Raw genomic sequence first — 21,822 nt, forward strand, 5'->3', positions numbered from 1 at the left:
CAATTTCACTTTGCCTTTAGCATGTTTAGGTAGTTACAAGACAATGTGAATTTAAAAATGTACATTTATGTAACATATCTGAAACAAGTTTGCTTAGGCCAAACCTTATGAAATGTTAACCAAATGTTAGATTGTATAAAGACAATTTCCTTAATGATTTTGTTATTTTGCATCTTAATACCAAGTTATAAGAAGACATTTTTTTTCTCACTAGAGTTCAAAAGTCTTTCGTCTAAAAATGAATAAACTTGTAAGTTCAGAGTTTGATGTAAACAAGTTCCTTCAGTCTGCTGTTTAAAGATTTTTAAAGTTTTTGACTTTCAGGTTACAGAGTAACTATAGGTTGCACTTTGTAAATACAGCTGTTTCACAAGCCACGCCTCTTTTTAGGAGATATATAATATTCATAGATATGTTAATTTGTTAACGTACTGGTTCACAGATATGATCTCTGTGTTTCTGGAATGTTACCAGTATAGAAAAACATGGTAGCGCCTAAAATTTAATTCTTAGGAGGTCCAAAAGTGGAGGTTGGGGTAGTATCAATTTTAGTATAAGCTTAAACTCTTAGAAGTTGAGGGCATATAAATGTTGAAAATATGCCGCACAGCCCTATATTTTGACCTTTGAATAAAATAGTAGTGCCTTTCAACTTTCCGTTCTGGGATAAAAAAATTTCACGAAACTTCATAGTAAAAGTGGCACAGTTTTAGCCGCAAAGGGAATTCCTATGGAAAATTGCATTGTCTATATTTACAGAATTGCAACCTATAAGGATTAGATAATGTTTTTCTAATAGAGGTTATTGAAGAAATAATTCATGCAAGCCATATGTTTGACATTTTTAGCTTTATCTTACAAAAGGGGGGGGGGGGGGGTAAATAGAAGAGCCATGCACAAGGCACACTTATCATTGATTCATGTTATTTATACTATTAGAATAAAAAATAATTCATGCAAGCCATAGATTTGTTGTCATTTTCACGTGACCTAAGTCCTAGCTAGGCAGTGTGAAAATTTGCAACAAATCCATGGCTTGCATGAACTGTTATTTAATTGTTGTATGTTTAAAGACCATGTTGACCTCTAGATGTTTTTATATATATTGGTATTGGGTTGCTGTCTTATTGACTTATAAACAAAATCTCTGTTTCTTCCTTTTTAGTACAAACTTTTCCCCGTAGTTTTATATTATTGTATCATCTTTTTTTTTCAGGTAACCAATATCAAAAGAAAATGATTTGTTGAATTTGACTTCCAGTATAAAATGGTATGCATTCTTAATACAGAAGACACATAAGATACAAGTAATTGTTAATGTTTTTTTTGAGTTATTTACCTTATTTTCAAAAAAGAAAAAAAGAAAATATACAAAATGTTAGTTGGCTATAAAACTATCTGTTGGTGAAGTGCAGATGAAGCCTCAGATCAAACCATCTTGTTGTACCTTGATACATTAAATATTCATGTGTGACCTCCTCAATGGTTGCCTCATGTCACATGTCTATCCAAAATGTCTCCTCATTGGTTGCTGTATGTCACATGTCTGTCTCAAGTAAGGAACTTCCTCATTGGTTGCTGTATGTCACATGTCTGTTCCAAGTAAGGAATTTCCCCCTAAGGTTGTCTTATGTCACATGTCTGTTCCAAGTCAGGAACCTCCTCAGTGGTTGCCTTAAATCACATGCCTGTCCCAAATCAGGAACTTCCTCAGTGGTTGCCTTATGTCATATGCCTGTCCTAAGTCATGAAACTCATCAGTGGTTACCTTATGTCACATGTCTGTCCAAAGTCAGGAACCTCCTCAGTGGTTGCCTTATGTCACATGCCCTACTCAAGTTAGGAACCTCCTCAGTGGTTGCCTTATGTCACATGCCTGTCCCAAGTCAGAAACCTCCTCAGTGGTTACCTTATGTCACATGTCTGTCCCAAATCATGATCCTCCTCAGTGTTTACCTTATGTCACATGTCTGTCCCAAGTCAGGAACCTCCTCAGTGGATGCATTATGTCACATGCCTGACCCAAGTCATGAACCTCCTCAGGGGGTGCCTTATGTCACATGTCTGTCCCAATTCAGGAACCTCCTCAGTGGTTGCCTTATGTCACATGCGTGTCCCAAGTCATGACCCTCCTTAGTGGTTGCCTTATGTCACATGCGTGTCCCAAGTCATGAACCTCCTCAGTGGTTACCTTGTGTCATATGTCTGTCCCATGTCAGGAAGAACCTCCTCAGTGGTTACCTTATGTCACATGCCTGTCCCAAGTCAGGAACCTCCTCAGGGGTTGCCTTATGTCACATGCCTGTCCCAAGTCAGGAACCTCCTCAGTGGTTACTTTATGTCACATGCCTGTCCAAAGTTAGGAACCTCCTCAGTGGTTACCTTATGTCACATGTCTGTCCCAAATCAGGAACCTCCTCAGTGGTTGATGTATGTCGCATGCCCTACCCAAGTCAGAAACCTCAGTGGTTACCTTATGTCACATGCCTGTCCCAAAGTCAGGCACCTCCTCAGTGGTTGCCTTAATAATGTCACATGTCTGTCCCAAGTCAGGAACTTCCTCATTGGTTGCTGTATGTCACATGTCTGTACCTAGTCAGGAACTTCCTCATTGGTTGCTGTATGTATCATGTCTGTCCTAAGTAGGAACCTTTGCTGTGGTTGTCTTATTTCATATGTCAATCCCAAGTCAGGAACCTTTGCAGGGGTTGTTGTATGTCACATGTCTGTCCCAAGTCATGAACCTCCTCAGTGGTTGCCTTAATATGCCACATGTCTGTACCTAGTCGTCAGAAACCTCCCCTATGGTTGCTGTATGTCACATGTATGTTTCAAGTCAGGAACCTCATTGGTTGCTGTATTTTACATGTCTGTCCCAAGTAGGAACCTTCGCTGTGGTTGTCTTATGTCACATGCTTGTCCTAAGTCATGAACCTCCTCAGTGCTTGCCTTATGTCACATGTATGTCCAAGTCAGGAACCTCCTCAGTGGTTGCTGTATGTCACATGTATGTCCAAGTCAGGAACCTCCTCAGTGATTGCCATATGTCATATGAATGTCCAAAATCAGGAACCTTCGCAGAAGTTGTCTTATGTCATATCTTTATTTTTTGTCATGTCATATCTTTATTTTTTGTCTTATGTTATATAGCACTACTGGTTATATTATATATATATGTGGTCCATACTGGAATTTTGAAACAAGAATCATATCTTTATGGGTTTTTTTTGTTATTTTGTTATTTGGATATTTTGGTGTTAATGGCAGATCTTTTATAGTTTCTGTAATATATTCACAACCTTTTAGAATCTGTACAATATATATAGCTTGAATTTTGACACCAGTTTATTGCTGAAAACTTACATTGACCAATAGATATGTTAAGGATATTGTAAACCAACTTATTTTCACAAGTAGAAATATAATGTGACTATATATAAATAGTTACGTTTATGTAACACTTGGATCTTCTCCTTTCATAAATACATCAAGAAATTTAGAAAATTGCAAAATTAAATCACTACAAAGTCGACTAAAATGGCCTAAACATGAAATATAGTATCCAAGAAAATAATTTTTTTAACATTATTTTTCGTCATGTTGCTGTGTATTTGACATTCACCCCACATCCATTTTATGCATATTGTCTAAATAGCAAACCTGTATCAGATTCTGTATACATGTATATACTCTAAGCTGACCGAATTACACTGTTACTGACCATCATTACTGAATTACATTGTATCTGACCATCCTTATTTGTTAGAATTGATAATATTGGATTGAGATACATTTGAATTATGTTTGTAACAATGCATTGATAATTGCAAGTAATATAATGATTATTGCATTTTATTATACAATGAACATATATATACATTTTTATGACAAATTGGGTCATCAAGGCAACAGCTGAATTCTGTATTGAGGAAAAATGATTTGATTCATTGCTCGTAAATTAACCAGTAGAAAACCCTTCTACATGGATTAGATTACAAATATGTTTTACCTTGTAAGTAAATTTTGTGATTATTTAATGAACTATCATGAACTCTTTAGATGGTTATTAAATTATTGTTACTCACAAATGCATATTGATAAATTTTTACCTATGAAAAGAACTTTTGAATCTTTTCAAAAGTCAGATGTTTAAAAGTCATTTAAATAATCATTAAATTGATCCCATAAATTTTTAACTTTTTTAAATTATTGCTGATGAAATAAACAGAATCAAAATAAAATTTATGAATTGTTAGGCACATCAGTATGCAACAAATTAAATGCAGTTCATATGCTAATGTAACCTACTACGCATTTTGATTTACATGTAAAATAATAATAAGATTAATGAACATAGACTGATCTTTTTGTATGCTGTCTGTCCTATGATCTATTGAAGGTCGCTTTTCATTAATATTTTGTTCAAGTATCAAGCAGGTACCAAAAGTTGCACTTTACCCTCAGTTTTTGATTGGTCATAAATATCAACAGCAACCCAACGGCAAAAAAAAACCCCAAAAGACATCTTAAGTCTAACATACAGTCGTCAACAATAAAAAGATGTCTATATAATATGTCAATCTCTAAATCGCTCCAAGTAATAAAAAAAGATGTGATTAAGTTTCATTTTTTATTTTCAATATGTGTCGTTTGTTGTATTTGATGCTAGAAACGATGTCACCACAAATCTTAAAGAGTGTTATTTAGTGCAGGCAAGATGTTATCTTCATATGGATCCTTTAAATATAATGCATTAATTTAAATATAAACTGTCTGTAGAGAAAGTGGGACACCCATTAGAAGTATTTTTCCATATTTTATCAAATATCTGGGCCTTATTTGTACCACCATTTTTATATTTTCAGCCAAAGTATTTGTTTTTCTTCACTGTTTAAACTACAAATTTGTTTTAATTTTGATTTAAACAAAATAAAGTAGAAAGAGAATATGATAGGAGACATTTGTGATATAATTTGACAACCTAAACTATTTGAATAAAGCATTTTCTCTAATTTTTAGCCAATTTATACTTTCCCCTACCAGTATTGTTTTATAATCAATGTGTGTATCGTTTGACTTATTTCTTCATTGGTCAAAGTTCAATTATGACATCAAATTATCTTGCTTTCCTCTGAATTTGCTATTATGGCATCACAGAAAAAAAGGTGACATAGAAAAAACAAAATCTTTTTGCAGATCATTGAAAATGAAATATAAAGTTTACCTTAGTACGTTGTTTTTAAAATCATTGGTAAAACAGATTCAACCACGGAATCTGATGTTATATAAATAATACATAGTTGAGAGGGTGATAGAGCAGATTGTTACCCCGAGAAAACATTGTCAACTGAGGCAAAGCCAATGTTGACAATGTCTTTTCGAGGGGTAACAATCTGCTCTATCACCCTCTTTGTTATGTGTTATTTAATTTATTATACTGAATGTTCTGTTATTACTGTCTATTAAATTTCAAATTCAAAGTAATAAACTATGTCGTCATGTACATAACAATCATCCGTATTTATTAAAGTGCTTGAGCAAGCGTCTCCGTGAAGGGTAATAGAGTATTTGCCTTGGGATAGAGTAAATTGTCTCCCTCATATTAACCAATCAAAATCTGGCATTTTGACATGAAGTATAATAAAATACAATATTTCTCCATTCTTGATAGCTAAAATTTAAATATTTACTCTGGCGAAAAACTATCTTATCTCACTCTATGCAGTGATAGAATGCATATATAATTCAGAAGACAAAAGAGCATAATAATCCACAACTTATATACAAAGCCTTATAGTATGAAGTGTATGTCCATTTTCCTTTACCCTATCTTCATGATTCAGTAACTTGATTAAAAAAGAAAATTTTAACACATGATTTTTTCTCAGTTATTGAGTATATGGGATACTTTAATAATCATTGCAAACTATATGCCCTTCTGGAAGGGATCAACATTTTCATGATTAGGGTAGGTCATTTTCCTTAATACTATCAGTATTATTAATTAAGTAATATTGTTTAAAAGTTTTCTAGGTAATTGCCATTGTACTTTCAGTAAAATAGATATAGAAGAACTATATTTATACCTAAAATGTTTCACCAATTTAATTTGACTAACCATCCCTCGGCTAATTCAATAGACTTATATATTGTAGAGTATATATGACTATTTACATGGGACAAATTGATTTCTGGGGTTTAGATACATTAGTTGAACATATTGAAATGAGGCAGAAACTTACAATGTAAGAAGTGTGTATTACTTGCAACATCTGATCATAATGTCTTTAAGTTAACTAAGTTCAGAATATGTACTGGTAAATGAAATGAGGAAATAAGTGTGGATTGAATGACGAGTCTCTTTGAATTAAGTATGGCGTGATGTAACAATCATGCAATGATTGATACTTAGAGGTCAACAGATTATGACCAAATTTTGTATGTTAACTTGCCTTCAATTAAGATTCATGAAAAAATATTACTTGTTCCCTGAAATAGAGAAGGTAATAGTATGAACTGTCTGTGTTCCTGTGCTACAGGCTGGGGATATTTAAAAAAAAAACTTGATGATTACAGAATGGTTCAGCCAAGAACTGTTCATTTGTAATAACACATACACTTGTTTCTACCTTTGTCAATCATAAATATACATATCCATACTGCAATATAAACCCTGTCATAATATCCTACCATTTCAATGAGTTTTGATCTCTTCATCTTTGATGAGAAATTGAAAATAACTTTAATAAAAAGAACTGCTTACCCGGTACTCTTCCAGAACACCTTAGTTAACCCCTCGTATTAATTGGGGTAAGTGTTGCCAAATCTTAAGTTTTCTATGCAGTGTTTTGTGGACTTGTTAGTCTCTTTGTTGTTTTTTTTTCGTTTTTTGGCATGGAGTTGTCAAGTTTTTTTCGACCTTATGCATTTTGAATTCCACCACTTTCTTGTCCCAAATATTTACACATTTTTTTTTTTTTTTTTTTTTTACCATAGTAAATTGTATTTTGTGTATACAGTAAGAACATATTTTGTTAACAAATCAACAGTAGGTGTTAAATGCATGACATTAATATCACAGCAGACCGAGGAAAAGTTCACACGATTTTGGATATTTTATTGATGATCATAATATTTTCTCTTTTCAGATGAATTTGTATAATAATTTATGTAGAATTAGACATTGATAAAAGGATTGTGACATCATGCTTCCTGAATCAGAGAAAATGAACGGTTCTACTGTCAAGACAGAACCATCTACTGAAATAAAGGAAGAAATAAAAGAGGAAAATCCCTCAGAACAAAACTTGACGAAAAATCATTCAGGTCCACCCAGTAATAAATTAACAAATGGTGAAACAGGTATATGAATTTATTAATCATTTTAATCAAAATTTTATGGTGAGCCAATTTTGGAAAATTGGTGCATTTAGGAGATGTGATATAATTGCCAATGAGACAGCTATCCACCAGAGACCAAATAAGTCAGTTTGCTGCAAAGCTGCTTAGACATACATTTCTTTGTGATAACATTTTATTGCTAAAATCAACAATCAAAATGAAAGATGAAGTAATCAGTTATGTCTAATATAACCATCAGCATATTGACAAGATTCAAGTATTGCTTTTCAAATTTCTGTGTAAGATTTGTCACTTAGATATATGTATGTGAAGTTTTTTTCTATTGATTTTTCTGCTATTTTGGTCTTTAATGAAGCTTTGTATGATAATGTCAATTCCGTTTACATTTATCAAAACATTTTCCTCTATTCAAAATTGAAAAAAAATCTCATTTTGTGAAAATTTCCTTATTATCACTACATTAGAAAATAAAATGTTATTTTCAAGAAATTATGACTTCCTTTGAGAAATATAGGCTTAAACATCTTACTGGAATATTGATCCAAATATATGTATATATTTACAAAGTTGAAATGACTTCATGCTTCAGAATAAATACAGAAGTAATGAAATTCAAGTAACTAAGGATATGTACATTTTAAATAGTGTTGCTTGTGTTAATTAAAAACATTACTTTAAAAAGAAAAACTGTGTCCTCTAATTTAATTTTAATTTTTGATAACATCAGCATTTTCAAAATCTTAAGAACAACTGGTAATGTAATTGTGTACATACCAAATTGAAGCAGTGTTAAACCATAGGTTGAATATTCAGGAGATACATGTAACTGTATTGTATACTAATCTTAGCACACATAAGACATAGGTTTTACTATTGCAAATTGAGTTTACTTAGTGACACATAGTTGAGCTATGTGAACTATATTTGCGACAGTAAAACCAAATTTATGTAAGCCAAGCTTAAAATACATATCTACATTTCAATGCAAGATGAACAAAAAATACTTTTAAGTCACTACTTGAACTTGTAAACAAAAAATTCTGAGAAGTGTTCACTTCTTTGGCAACTGAAAAGTTTTACCTCATAAGCACACTTTTTTAGACCATGTACACTTCAGAAAGGAAGAATTTGAAAAAAGAAAATTTTTAGGTGAAATGTCTTTTTTTGTTTATAATTGAAGAAATCTCATGTCAATAGATTATGGAACTCAAAATTGCTGCTCTCCTTAGTTACAGACAGGTTGATTGAGAATTTTATCCAATCAGATCCATCAATGCAAAACATTTTGATTAAAATGATTGTTTTAGAAGTTTTAAATCAATTAAAATGGTTTGGTATACTCTTTAAAAAACTAATTTCTGAAATTTGGAATGATATAAATTACGTGATGTAGAAATTGTAATTGTCATTATACTAATCAGTTATATGCTTAGTGTTTGGGTTTCAATCCAGGATTTTAAAAGAAACCTTTTCACAGAAACTATTATTCAGTGTGTCCACAAATCCTGCAGCATTTGAAAATAAGTGAAGTTAGGAGTAAATTTGCTACTTAAGAAACTTCAGTCAGTCAGTAGAAGATACCTAACCAATACTAAGGGTTTATTTTCATTCTTTGGGTACTGATTTTTGTTGAAACTGCGAAATTAATTTCGTGAAAGCGAGCCATAACGATCTAGATTTTTTTTTACATCAATTACTTTGTCAAACCTACAAAGAATTAGATGAAATTTGGACAGAAGCTTGTTTATGACCAAAATACAGTATCCAGAGCAAAATTTTGAAAATATTTATTTCCATTTTTCTGTATTTTACTGGACTTAGTTTTTGTTTTTTACATTCAACAAATAGATACAGTCTGGGGTTAAAGTTTGTTACACATCAAATACTTTGTCATACCTTCATAGAAATTTATGAAACTTTTTTATGATTAAGAGATAACGTCTGAAGCACACTTTTGAAAATTTATTTTCATTTTCAATATTTTTTTGATAGATGGACTTTTTTTACAGTTTACTGACAGTCTGGGATTATATTTTTTTGACATGATAAGTTTGTTAGCCTTCATGTTATGACACTTGTTCAGAAGCTAATCTTCAAGACCAAGAATTATCATCTAAAGAGAAAGTTTGAATGTTTTTTAACATTCTGTATTTTACTGATAAATGGACTCTCTTTTTAAGTCAACATTACACTTTTACACTGACAGCAGCAATCATAGGCAAGACACAGGGTTCCACAGAACCTCTTACAAATTGTTATAGATTTCAGGGGTAAATATGAACCATAAATTTAAATGAAGTACAAATTTTCTTTAAACTTGTATGCAGAATTTGTCAAAAGCATGAACATATTCATTAAGATCACAAAATTAAGTATCCACAAAAATACAATTTTCTCTCAATCCATGTCAAATTTATCCCTACGAAAATAAATGATTTCACAGTTGGTTAACTAGAAGCAATGTAAACCAAAAATCGAGAGTACAACACACAAATGAGACAATTTAAAAAAGATAGCCAGACAGGGGTACATACCAACAAAAACAAGCATATAGATGTACATACCTAAAAAGGGGGATACAGTGAAATTGGGAATGAGACTGCTAACCATCATAGATGATCAAAGGTCATAAAACATCCTTTGTTAGTGAGCATATCATTGGATTGGACAGTAAAGCATTGTTTCCCTTGAAAAATAATTACTGTATGACCTGTAATTGAACTTTGGAACCCCCTGAGATAGAAAGACATGGCTCTACCAAATGAGCTAAAGAAGTACCCTTATGCAGCCCAGCTAGTGCAGGGATATTATAAACTGACTAGATCTAGGAAAGCATTTCTATATAGCTAAAAGAAACTGAATGGGTAATGACCTTAATTTGTATTTTTTTGACATTGAGTTGTGTTAAAATTTAAATAATTTTTGTTTTCAGAAAATAACAACCAGAAAGGAGAAATGAGTGCCAATGTTAAACAGGAAAGTAGTGGGCAAGGTATGATGCTGTGTTTTACATTGGGTGGGTAGTGGAAATGCTTGATTAAATTACCTTAAGGAGTTATTAGTCACTTATGTATAGTTCCTATCCTTGATAAAAACATACAATAGAATGGTGAAAACTGAAAAAAAATGCTCACCTAGTATATCACCAAAAATATCTAAAAAACATGTTACTTTTATAAGATGTATGAACACAGTTTATTACAATGGAATATGTTAAATTTAAAACTCTTTTTGTTTAGTTTAAAATGTTGTAAAAAATGTAATGTAAGTAAGTATCGCATTAATCAAAATTTGCATTTCTTTAGAGCATTATTAATTGGATATAATGAAAAATATGATATAATGATCTAATTAACAACAAAAAAACAAAACAAAACCAAAATGTAATAGGCTCAGAAAACATGAAGATGATATAAAAACATACAAGTTTGCTTTAACTATAAAATACATGCATAAAATGATTTTATCAAATTACAAAAAATAGAGAAATTTTATATATATCCTTGTCTTAGCTGTCATCAGTCAAATTTAATGCACACTTTAACAAAGGTCAGAGTAGGAAATTTACAAGTTACATTTACAAAAAACTAAAAAAATAAATTGATATGTGTTTAATAATAGATATTATACCTGTTTTGAATGTAAAGTAAAAAACTTGACCAGATACAAGAAGTTTGTAATAATATTTTGACAGGACCTGTTACAGATAACAGTTCGTCAAAATTACCAAATGAAAATGTTCCAACTACTCAGAGCATGCAACAACCTCCATCTTCATCACAACAGCCGATTGTATCATCACCGCAAGGAGCATCAGTGTCGTCAACTAGTAAAACTGTCATGTCGAACACTACTTCTATGGCTCACTCTATGTCTAGTGATAGTCATTTCTTACAACAGCAAAGCCAGATATTTGTGTTCTCTACCAGAATGGCTAATGATGCTGCTGAATTAGTGATGGCAGGAAAATACAAAAATATTCTTAACTTTCATACAGATCAACCAGAAACACAGAATTTTTTACAGGTAATCAAGAAAGTGTATTCTGTAAATCTTATATTATATATTGGAATGGGGGCTATATTGCACTCACCTTGTCAGTTTGTCTTTTCGTTCATCTAAAAAATATTTCCGTCATGCTTTTCTCAGGTACTACTGAACAAAATGACTTCATATGTGGTTATCAGCTTGACAGCGATGAGTTGTAATGTGTGAGTGCATTTGGACTCTGTTAGACACCTACTCCCTGTTTCCTGATACTTTGAATTCAGAGTGGGGATATGCTTGGCACAACAATGTTCTTGTTATACCTATATAGTTTTGTGGAATAAACTATTATCATGTAATACCTAAATTAAAAAGTCTTGATCGATTGTTGGTGTTTAACACCACTTTCAGCACTATTGGCCTATCATGGTGGTAAGTTTTTATTGGTGGAGAAAGCAGGAGTGCCCAGAGAGAACCGCCAACACTTGACAATCCTTGTCAATAATGATTGGAGTTAAACATATATGCCGTATGTGGGGTTCAAACTGACAACCTCGGTGTTGACAGGCTAGTGATACAGAAGATGAACTACTAAGACCACCCAGCCACCGAGGCTGATGATCAGTGGTTTATTTCATTAAAAAACCAATGAGAGGGTACTTTATTTGGGGACATTTTTTTTCGTTTTTTTTTTAAAAAGAATTGGTGTTTTTGGTCATATGTTTACCTGATGATTGATTAAAACCTTAATCTACACAGGAGGCAAGCGTGTAAGATAGTGGATATTTTCATAGTTCGGTCAAACCAAGGACATTACATAATTTAAGAATAACTATTTTGTCTATGCACATGTGATAACAGCATTCTGGTGATTTTAAAATAGGGGTGCAATTAAATAATCGAAGCGGACACTTTAACAATTCTGCGTTAATTTTATGTGTAATGATTTTGAGATTCAGTAGTGTTTTGAGTTTTGTTTTTTGTCATTTTTTTTCATTTTTTAAATAACAAATTTTATACTTATCTTAAATCCAAGTTATACAGCAGATTTTATAAGTTAGAACATACATTTGTAATAAAACAGTTGAACAATATATTATCTTACAACAAAAGTGTTTCTTGACAATAGTAAAACTAATTCTAAAATACAATATAAAAGCACTTTTATGACAATGGTTTGTAGAAGAGAAACAGCTTGGTTATAATCTATCTACTAAATTATCACATTATAATATTATATTATAGTTCTGATCTTCATTGATAAGATGTTTATCTATTGATAAATCATTTTATATAAGAAAATTAATAAGAGATGTTCTTCACTATTTTTGAGGGACATAGATAAAGTTTTCCTCCTTCAGGTTATTTTATCTTTAATACTCTACTTCTGTCTGACTGTTGCCTGAAAGCTTTCATACTTTCATGATTGTTTGTCATCATGTGTGTGCTATATTAAACTGAACCACCATTTGGGTTTGACCATTTCAACTGGAGTTATTGAACTTTTGCCAGTATTTGCCTAATTAAACATTGAACAAGTACAATTTGTGAACCTTTGAGACCATCAGCCTCGAAATTTTAATTTAAGGTAGGATTGTTTGACAGGGTGTGTACCGTATTCGGCTGTGTATAATCCATATTATTACATAATCCACACACCCTTATTCGACATTCAAATTCAGGAAAAAAAAATTTGTCTCTTGTTAGAAACCTCCCTTGAAACTCCGGTAATTTCCAAGTCATGTGTGATCGTCTGAAGGATATTCATGGAAAATCTCATTTTCTTTCATCAGGAAGAAGTTGAAAATATTTGTAATGATTCTAAAACACTTCACCAGTGTTTGAGTAGGCCAAAATCACCCCCCAAAAAACTTGAAATGTTGTGTTTGTCATTAACAGGAAATAGGATAAGTATGTGTAAATCACAAACAAATATGAAGACAGTGTGTGCAGAAATTCTTTACTTAATAGATATTACAAAAGAATACCTTTTAGTAAAATCCTGTTTTATTTTTTCATTCCATTAATGTTTGAAGGACCTTAAGCTAAAACAAAACACCTGCAGCAGTATAAAACACCAAATCTGAGCGAATAACCATTTAGGTTTTGTTCTTTATGCATCATTATGCAGTGCTGTGGAAAGAAAGGACAAATTTGTGATGAAGCATTATAGTTTGATATTTATCAGTAAATATTAGATTTTAAATAAAAATTTGACAAAAAGTCATGAATCTACTTGAAAACAGCTGTTAACTAATGGAAGAACTTAGGTAGACAAATATAAATGAGATGACAACATTGATAAATTAATCAAAGGGGCAGGTAGAAATATATTTTAAAGCAGGTAAAGTATGGTTATAGTAAAAGTTTAATAAAAAATCTTTATGCATATTTTCAATATGAAACTTATAAATACTTTGTTTATTTTTCAGAAAAACAATATAAAAATTACACCGATACAAAATAGACCTCAAATGCCACAAAGTATGATGGGAGTGCGTCCAGGAATAGTTAAAACCTTTCGACCTGGTGTGCCAGGTTATCAGCCAAACCCATCACGTGTTGCAGAATGGGTACAAGAACAAGAGTCACATTTACAAGATCAAAACTTTAACATGGGTGGTGGTATGAACCCTAGAATGCCAAATAATAGCATGCGTATGATGCATCCGTGGCCTTCAGGTGGACCTCCTCAAGGATTTCCTGGAAATTATCCTATGTTTCCAGAGGGATTTGAACAAGAAATGATGTTTCATTCTCAAAACACAAATTTATCACACCATAAAGTTCCAGATGAAAATTTGACTCCAGAACAATTAAAGAAACGTGAGGAATCTTTAACTAATTTGCGAAAAATTCAGCAAATGTTATTTCCAGAACAAAGAGGTGGTGGTCATCCTGGGTTTGTACATATGCCTGGGCAAGGCCCTGGTCCAGGAGGAATGATGCCTAATGAAATGATGATGCAGCAAAATATGATGTCACCAGAGGGAATGATGGGAAATCAGCCTGGCATGATGGGACCTGATGGAATGATGTCTGTATCACAAGGTTGTCCAATGCCAGGAGGTCCACCAAATATGATGATGTCACATATGAGAGGCCCAGGTCCACAAGGAATGGGACCTGGTCCACAAAATATGCAGAACTTGTCACCTCCTCAACGTGAATGGTTACGTCTGCAACAGGAATATTATATGGATAAGCGTAGGCATCAACAACAACAAATTGCTCAACGAATGGGACATCCAAATATGGAAATGTCTGGTGGTCAGCAGTGGCAGCCACCGCCACCCTCATATTCTTCTACAATATCTCAGAAACGTCATGGCTCAGTTGGAAGTTTATCTACCTCGCCTAATAACAACGGACCAATTGGATCACCAATTCCAGGATTTGATCCAAATGATCCGCTGGGAGGTGTATTTCCACCACGACAACAAAAGTCACCTTTTACTGGAATGAATCATCCAGAGTTTGGTGGCATGAACATGGCTGGACCAACTGGAGGTCCAGGAAATTTTGAACAATCATTTGGTCCACATGGTGTACCAATGCATCCTGGAATGGTACCTATGATGAGCAGGAAGAATTCTCAGGTGACTATTCAAAGGGCAGGTAACCCCGAACAGTTTATACCAGAAATTAGTACTTCACCAATACCAGGATCTAATAAACCACCACCCAGCTATGCACAATCACAAAAACGAAAACGTGTTGACTTAGAGGAGGAATTGTACAAAAACTTACAACCGACTCCATCTCCTCAACAAATTAATTATAATTTAAATCAGTTTGAAGGACAAGAACTGACTATTACAAAACAATTAAATGCAGCATATCGTGAGCCTATCCCTCCAAACGACCAGTCCCAAAATCATTCATCACAAAATCAGGTTCCGCATTCACCAATGCATGGGCCAGGATCTAATCGAGGACCCATGTCAAACTCAAGTCAGACATCAAGTGGACCTTTATCAAGTCCTGGTCCAATGCCAGGTCAAAATCCTACATTTGGTGCTTCAATGAGGCTATCACATTTTGATCCTTCACCAAATTCAAATATGTCATCGAATAACGGGCCACATATGCCATCGAATGCTGGGCCACATCTAACACCTTCAACAAAATCCTCATCAATGTCAAATATCACGTCTGCAAGTTTAGCAAATTTAGCCAAAGGTGTAGAACATTTATCGAATCAAATGCAACAGAACATGATGCAAGGGGGACCGTTTCATAGTATTCAGATGCAGGGACAACAAGGAGGTGCGAATCCTAATTCACAAAATAGTGCTTCAGTGACAAGTAGTGTTGAAACAAGTTCTCAAAATCCGAGTGCTCCTAGTGTAAACAATACGTTTGTAAATGCAACCATGTCAATTCAACAGTTAAATATTCAAAGTGTAAATAATCCACATGGGCATGGATATAATCCAACAATGTCTGTCCAACAAATGAACATGGAACAACAACAACACTCTCAAATGACCGCTATGAGTAACAGTGGTGTACATGTTCCTCAGGGTATGCCAAGTTCACAAGGTCAAGGTATGCCTTGTTCAATGCCTCAGGGTATGCCTATGTCATCAACTGGTCCAACGTCATCATCAGGGGCAATGTCACAACAAACACCCATTGCTATGGGACACCCAGGAATGAGAAATAACCCTCAACAAATGGGCCATGGTCCAGCCCATACTAGCTCAAGTGCTCCACCAAATATGATGACTCAAGGAGGAAGAATGAGTCCAAATTTTTCTGCTAGCTCAATGGGAAATGCAAATGTTCAAATTCAGGCTAAAGCACCTAATACTATACAATACTTACCAGCCCATCCTCCAACAAACCAACCTGGACCACAAGTGTCGACTAAAAGACCTGACATTGAATTCATGCAACGATTTGCTTCTCCAATGGGAAATATAGAAAATAAAGTGCCGACTTCAAAAATGCAATATTTTCCACAAGCAAATCAAGCCCAATCTGGAATGGAAAATTTTGGTCCAGGAATGCAACCAAGTGGTCGATGTTCACCTTTCGCTGGCCCGGGTGTGCCAATGAACTCTGGAATTGGTCCACATCCAATGCAAAGAGGTGGAAACATGCCTCAGGAAATGCACCCAAATATGCCGGGAAATGGTGGAATGAATATGATGAATACAGAAATGCATAACCAAGAGGCTATGATGATGTCAAACCAAATGGCATCCATGCAAGGAGGTATGCCTCCAGGAGGTATGATGTCCGAACAAATGATGGCTAGGACTTATGGACAAATGAGTGCACAGGGAGCGATGATGAGTTCTAACAATGGAAATATGATGAGAATGGAAGGAATGGCAACTATGGCTCATCAGAACTCTCCGCCATTCCCGGGAGGTCGTGAAAATATGATGGAAATGATGCATGGTGGTCCAATGCCAGGAAGGAATTTTGGACCAGGCATGGAAAGGATGTCTGGTCAAGGTCATGGACCTCCTATGAATCCTATGGGAAATTATGGACCTATGTCTAGGCAAGGTGGCATGAGAATGTCAGGACCTGGAAACCCAAATATGCCAAATATGTTACCAAATGGACCTGGTCATAATCCAGGGTACAATGCTCAGTATGAGCAATTTCAGCAACAATTGTATTCTCAAGGAAGATCAAGACAAATGTCTCCAATGGGAGGTGCAATGATGCCTGGTCCAGGACAGCCACAGTATATGAACATGATGCCAAATATGCCATGATCAAATGTATTGTTTATGAATGCTTTACAATTTGTTTAATTTTCTGTCACTTTAAGCATGACAATATAAATATGCTTCCAGATTGCTTTAAGCTCAGTGCTAACCAAAAGAATTATTAACTGAGAAATTTCCCTTTTATATTTAAAATGTTTTTCCATTTTCACATTTGAAATAGACAGCTGTTTCAATACATAATCAGAAATTTTTCTGTAATTTTGTTATTTAAATGATCATTAGTAAGATCTTAATTGATGGAAAAGTTTTATTATTCTTTTTTGGGAACCATTTTATAATTTGTTGAAAACAAATGCAAAAACTTTTGATGAATTTATAACTTTAAATGAATAAACGTAAATTTGGTGGAAGCAGTTATCGTGAAAGATATGCCAAAGCAAACACTTAAGGTGCAGGTCTGGTCATAACAGTATTTTCTTCAGCTGGAAGCATAATTTGTATTTTATAAACAATTAGATTTTATGATATTACCACAAAACCTGAAATTTTGATTATCAACTCTTTCATTATTTTTTCAATCTTTGACTGGCAGCTTTTATAGTATTTTAAAACCATGTAACTGTATTTGTTTAAAACGACAAAACAGTCTTTTTTACAAGTAGTTATTTTTGCATCTTATATCATCAGAACTCCAAAAGTAAAACATCTTTAACATATCATCAACACATATGTGATTTGTAATACCTTTAATGCTCGAATCATGTGACTTTAAACTGTTTGAATATTTATGAAGTTGATAATCAAAACCTTTAGAGCACTGTATAGTACTTTCTTATTTTTAAGAATTTTTATTATTTTCTTTCAGTTATTTATAAAAATCAACATGTGACAGTGAGATTTTTCTTTGCTATTCATATTTCCTCAGCAAAACCCTATTTATGTAAAAATAATAATTCATTATTTATATTTATAAATTCCATTGAACATCATTTTCTTGAACACCTAAAGGACAACCAAATAAGTTTCAGTGAAAGATATCTTCTAGTTGTTGATGATTCCGCAGTATGTTGCAAAAATTCATTATATTTTAGTTTCTTTCCTTTCTCTGTTATGATATAGTATTTTTGTAGAGCAGTAAGCCCTGCCCCCTTTTCTGCCTTTTTGCTTCTCATGCACCAGCATTTGACTCTTGTTTTAGAAAAATACAGTGAAATCCAATAATCAATTATTTCTTGTTTCTTTATCATTGATAACTAAACTAATAAAAATTTTGGTGGAAATTTTAAAAAGTTGTAATTTTAAATTTTGCTATATGAGTAAAGATAAAGATTTTATTTTGTATGCATAAGCAAGGCTCAGTATTAACAAAATGTGCTTTTTATACCCTGTACAAAATTGTAAGGGACCTTATAGTAATGCACTAAATCTGTATCATACTAAATAAAAGAGATAAATAATTGATATGCCACATTGGGTATCCCAGTAAAAGAATTTCATGAAACTAACTAAAGGCATTCAAGTGTAAAATGTAGGTCATAGTGACTCAACAGTTTCAAATGAGAGGCCTAAAGTGATTAAATGTTATTGTTTCATACTGGGAAAGATATTAACCCACAGCAAGGGTGTCCAGGTGTCCAAGGGTAAAATGTGAGTTGAATGTAGTAATGTAAAACATGATAGTTGAAAAAAATCACATACCACATGGAGTTTCCCAAAGAATGAGATTTAATCCTAAACTTAATTAAAATGTTAAGACAAAACTACACTTATGATCTACATTTTATGCTTGAGTAATTTTGGTTGATATCTCTATTCCTTTTTCGATATAGCCTTGATATTTCACCTCTACAATATTCTTAAACAACAAAATTTTTGTTTACACATACCTTTGTTTCACAATTACCTATCTGAGTTTGGTTAGTTTTACATATGTGACCTGCAGTATTATTGGTTTAAGGTCAGAACATCCACATTTTATGGAATCATTTTTAGTTAATTCTTATAACTTTTTGGCAGAATTGACTTCTGCTCCATTTAAAATGTTTTTTCTTTATGTATGTACCTTGAAAGTCACCTTTAACAGTTTTGATAGACGGTATATTTTTTGGAGATGACAATATGTTCCAAGTAATCCCACAAAACTTAGATTTTTCTTGTATATTTTTTTTAATCATTAATACAAGAGAAATTCTGCAGTAAGACATTACTATTGCTAAGTATCATGAAAGTGAGAATTACTCAATTGGTATTATTAGTAAAGATGTCAACTGAAAGGTCAAATGTTTATATGGCTACCAAATACTTACTTTGCTGTGACTAAATATTATTATTTAACTACAAAACCAGGTGATGACACAAACTTTTGTACTTTTTCTTTATTCAATGGATTGTAAATCTTTTTGTAATTTAATCTTATATACCAAATGGATGTATCTCACCAAGACAGGTTTTATATTTGATTTCATATTACAGAGATGCTTCTATTCTGCTCTTAAGCGCATTTCTGCTATAGAAAATATGGATTTGTTCATTATGATCTCCTTAATATATTAAATAATTGGCTTTGGTTTTGAGCCATATCCAATTATATTCTTGATATGCAAAATTACCTCTGATAAAAGAACAATGACTAAGATTCAGTTAAATAACATTTAGTTTAAATGATTTCAAAATGATATTTAAATTCGGTGATTTATCTTCTTTTTATTTTTTAATTATTACAGTCTTGTACAGTAAACGAAAAATGTAATCCAAATCATGTTGAAGCTTTCACATTCAAGTACTGTATATCCAGTCAGAAATCTATTTGAACAAATGGAATTTTTAAGGTTTAATTTCTTGACCTAGATTGACATGTTTTAAATGTTGTGGTATATCTTCATTGCATTGCATTATGGTAATCACTTTCCTTGTTAGGCGATATTAGACCATTGAGCTCGCGGTCAGGTTGCTTTAATCATGAGAATGTTTTATTTACTAAGTGCCTGGGCGCATGAAATATAATATTTATTGTAATTGACAAATTTCACGTTATTGAAATTAATTTTTTGGTAGTAAAGTTATTATGACCTTTTGTACAAAGTATATATTACATTTTTTACCTTCATTTTTCTATACCATTTTATCATCTGTTTATAGTACATTTGTAGATTACTTTTCTCATCAAGGTTGTACAGTATTTTGTAACTTAAAATGAAATTCATTAATGATTTTACAGTTAAAACCAAGCATTGAAATATAAGAACAAATTGTAAATAATTTAATTTTTTGTATATTATTTGTGGTTATTTAGAATATTAGGTTGTAGTCTTTAGTCTTAAAGAACGAAAAAAAAACCTGTTCATTTAAAACTTACAGAAATTGTTGGAAAGTCTATTTTTGATATATTTTATATAATATGTGACTGCTGACAGATTTAATGAAAGATGAGATGAAATGGTCTTGTAGTCTCAAGTGTTATATATATGATTTAAAACAATTAAAGTAATTATTTGGTTTATTTTTCTTACCTTTCAAGATAGATTGTAAATTATGCAAAATTGACACAAATGATATTTCTGAATTTTGTATGCATGAATTGAATTAAAGGGTAAAATTTTCATATGCTAGCTTTAAAGCTCTTGAATGATATTTGTAATGGCTGTGAAGTTACAAAGTTAAAAACTAGGATATAAATCAGAAATTATTTCCTGTAGCACTAAAAACAATATGTGACTGCAAAAAAATTAATTTGGTAAAGCCTTTTGGCCACAATTGTAAAATTAGCTAAGTAAAGAACAAAAGATTTGTGGGAGGCAAAGAACAGCTTATATTTGGATTTGTTTATAAATAGTGAGTTAACATCCTTTCAAAGAGAAAAATAAAATAACTCTTTTTGTTTTAGGTAGTTAAACAAAACAATGAAAAAACTACCTGTATTGGTAAAATTGAAGCTGTTGAAAATCAAATACTATTTAACTTTTACTGGAAATTTTAATGGAATTTGTATCCTAATAGGAATGATATGATTTATTTAAATAGTATTATCAAGTAATATAATTGTTACAATAAAAAATCACCAAATTTTGTCTTCATTATTATCTCTATTTTGTCAAGACTCAAAATTGGTTATTTACTTTTTTCATAGATTCTTGGAAGTCCTTTTTAGCTGTCTGCATGGCAATTTTTTTTTTTTTTTTTTTGCAAAATGTATTCCTTTTTACAAGTTTGAAACAAATTTATATTCACTTTTATTTTTCAAGTTGCATAAATAAATGGGTAAAAAAGTGTGTTAATTTACAGTATAAATCCTGAATTTGAGTTAAGAATTAATGTTGACTTCATGTTACTATTTCATGTGTTACAATTTGACTTCAGTGTACTTTCTATAGATTACAAGACCATTTGAAAGGTGTCAGATTTACTGTCTGTGAGTTGTTACTATAGAGACTGTTGGCTATAAATAGAACAAACCATCTGAGACATCTTTATGTTTAATAAATTACATGATACTACATATTTTGTTTAGCCTTCATTCATTCTGCATATTATATAATACACAAAAAGAATAACAGAAATCCCCAAAAACATTTGGATAAAACAACAGACCAAGTCAACCACCAACATTCAACAACCGTTATGATTTCAAAGTTTATACTTTACATGTATATTTACCAACAACAGAGGGTGTGTCATAATGTATGTACAACTTCCTAGGTCAAAGGTCAAGGTCAAAAACTTTGGTTTTAGTTGACAACCCCATGTCCTATGGTAAAGATCGTGTCCGCTCATTATCTTGAGA

General features: G+C 32.5%; 1 protein-coding gene across 6 annotated transcripts in view; it reads left to right on the plus strand.

Annotated features, from left to right (window-relative positions):
* LOC127706291 (B-cell CLL/lymphoma 9 protein-like) overlaps nucleotides 1-21,537 on the plus strand; it is a 69,399-nt gene extending 47,862 nt beyond the window's left edge. For 5 of the 6 annotated variants that reach the window (XM_052210803.1, XM_052210801.1, XM_052210804.1 and 2 more), the window contains 5 exons: nucleotides 1,217-1,270; nucleotides 7,149-7,362; nucleotides 10,295-10,354; nucleotides 11,057-11,388; nucleotides 13,782-21,537. In XM_052210803.1, the coding sequence (XP_052066763.1) occupies nucleotides 7,206-7,362; nucleotides 10,295-10,354; nucleotides 11,057-11,388; nucleotides 13,782-17,087 (3,855 nt within the window). In that variant the 5' untranslated portion in view covers nucleotides 1,217-1,270; nucleotides 7,149-7,205 and the 3' untranslated portion in view covers nucleotides 17,088-21,537. The other variant, XM_052210807.1, reaches the window with a different exon arrangement.
* The last annotated feature ends 285 nt before the right edge of the window (nucleotides 21,538-21,822 follow it).

This window comes from Mytilus californianus, unplaced genomic scaffold (genome assembly GCF_021869535.1).
Source record: "Mytilus californianus isolate M0D057914Y unplaced genomic scaffold, xbMytCali1.0.p SCAF_6, whole genome shotgun sequence".
NCBI classification, from domain to species: domain Eukaryota; kingdom Metazoa; phylum Mollusca; class Bivalvia; order Mytilida; family Mytilidae; genus Mytilus; species Mytilus californianus.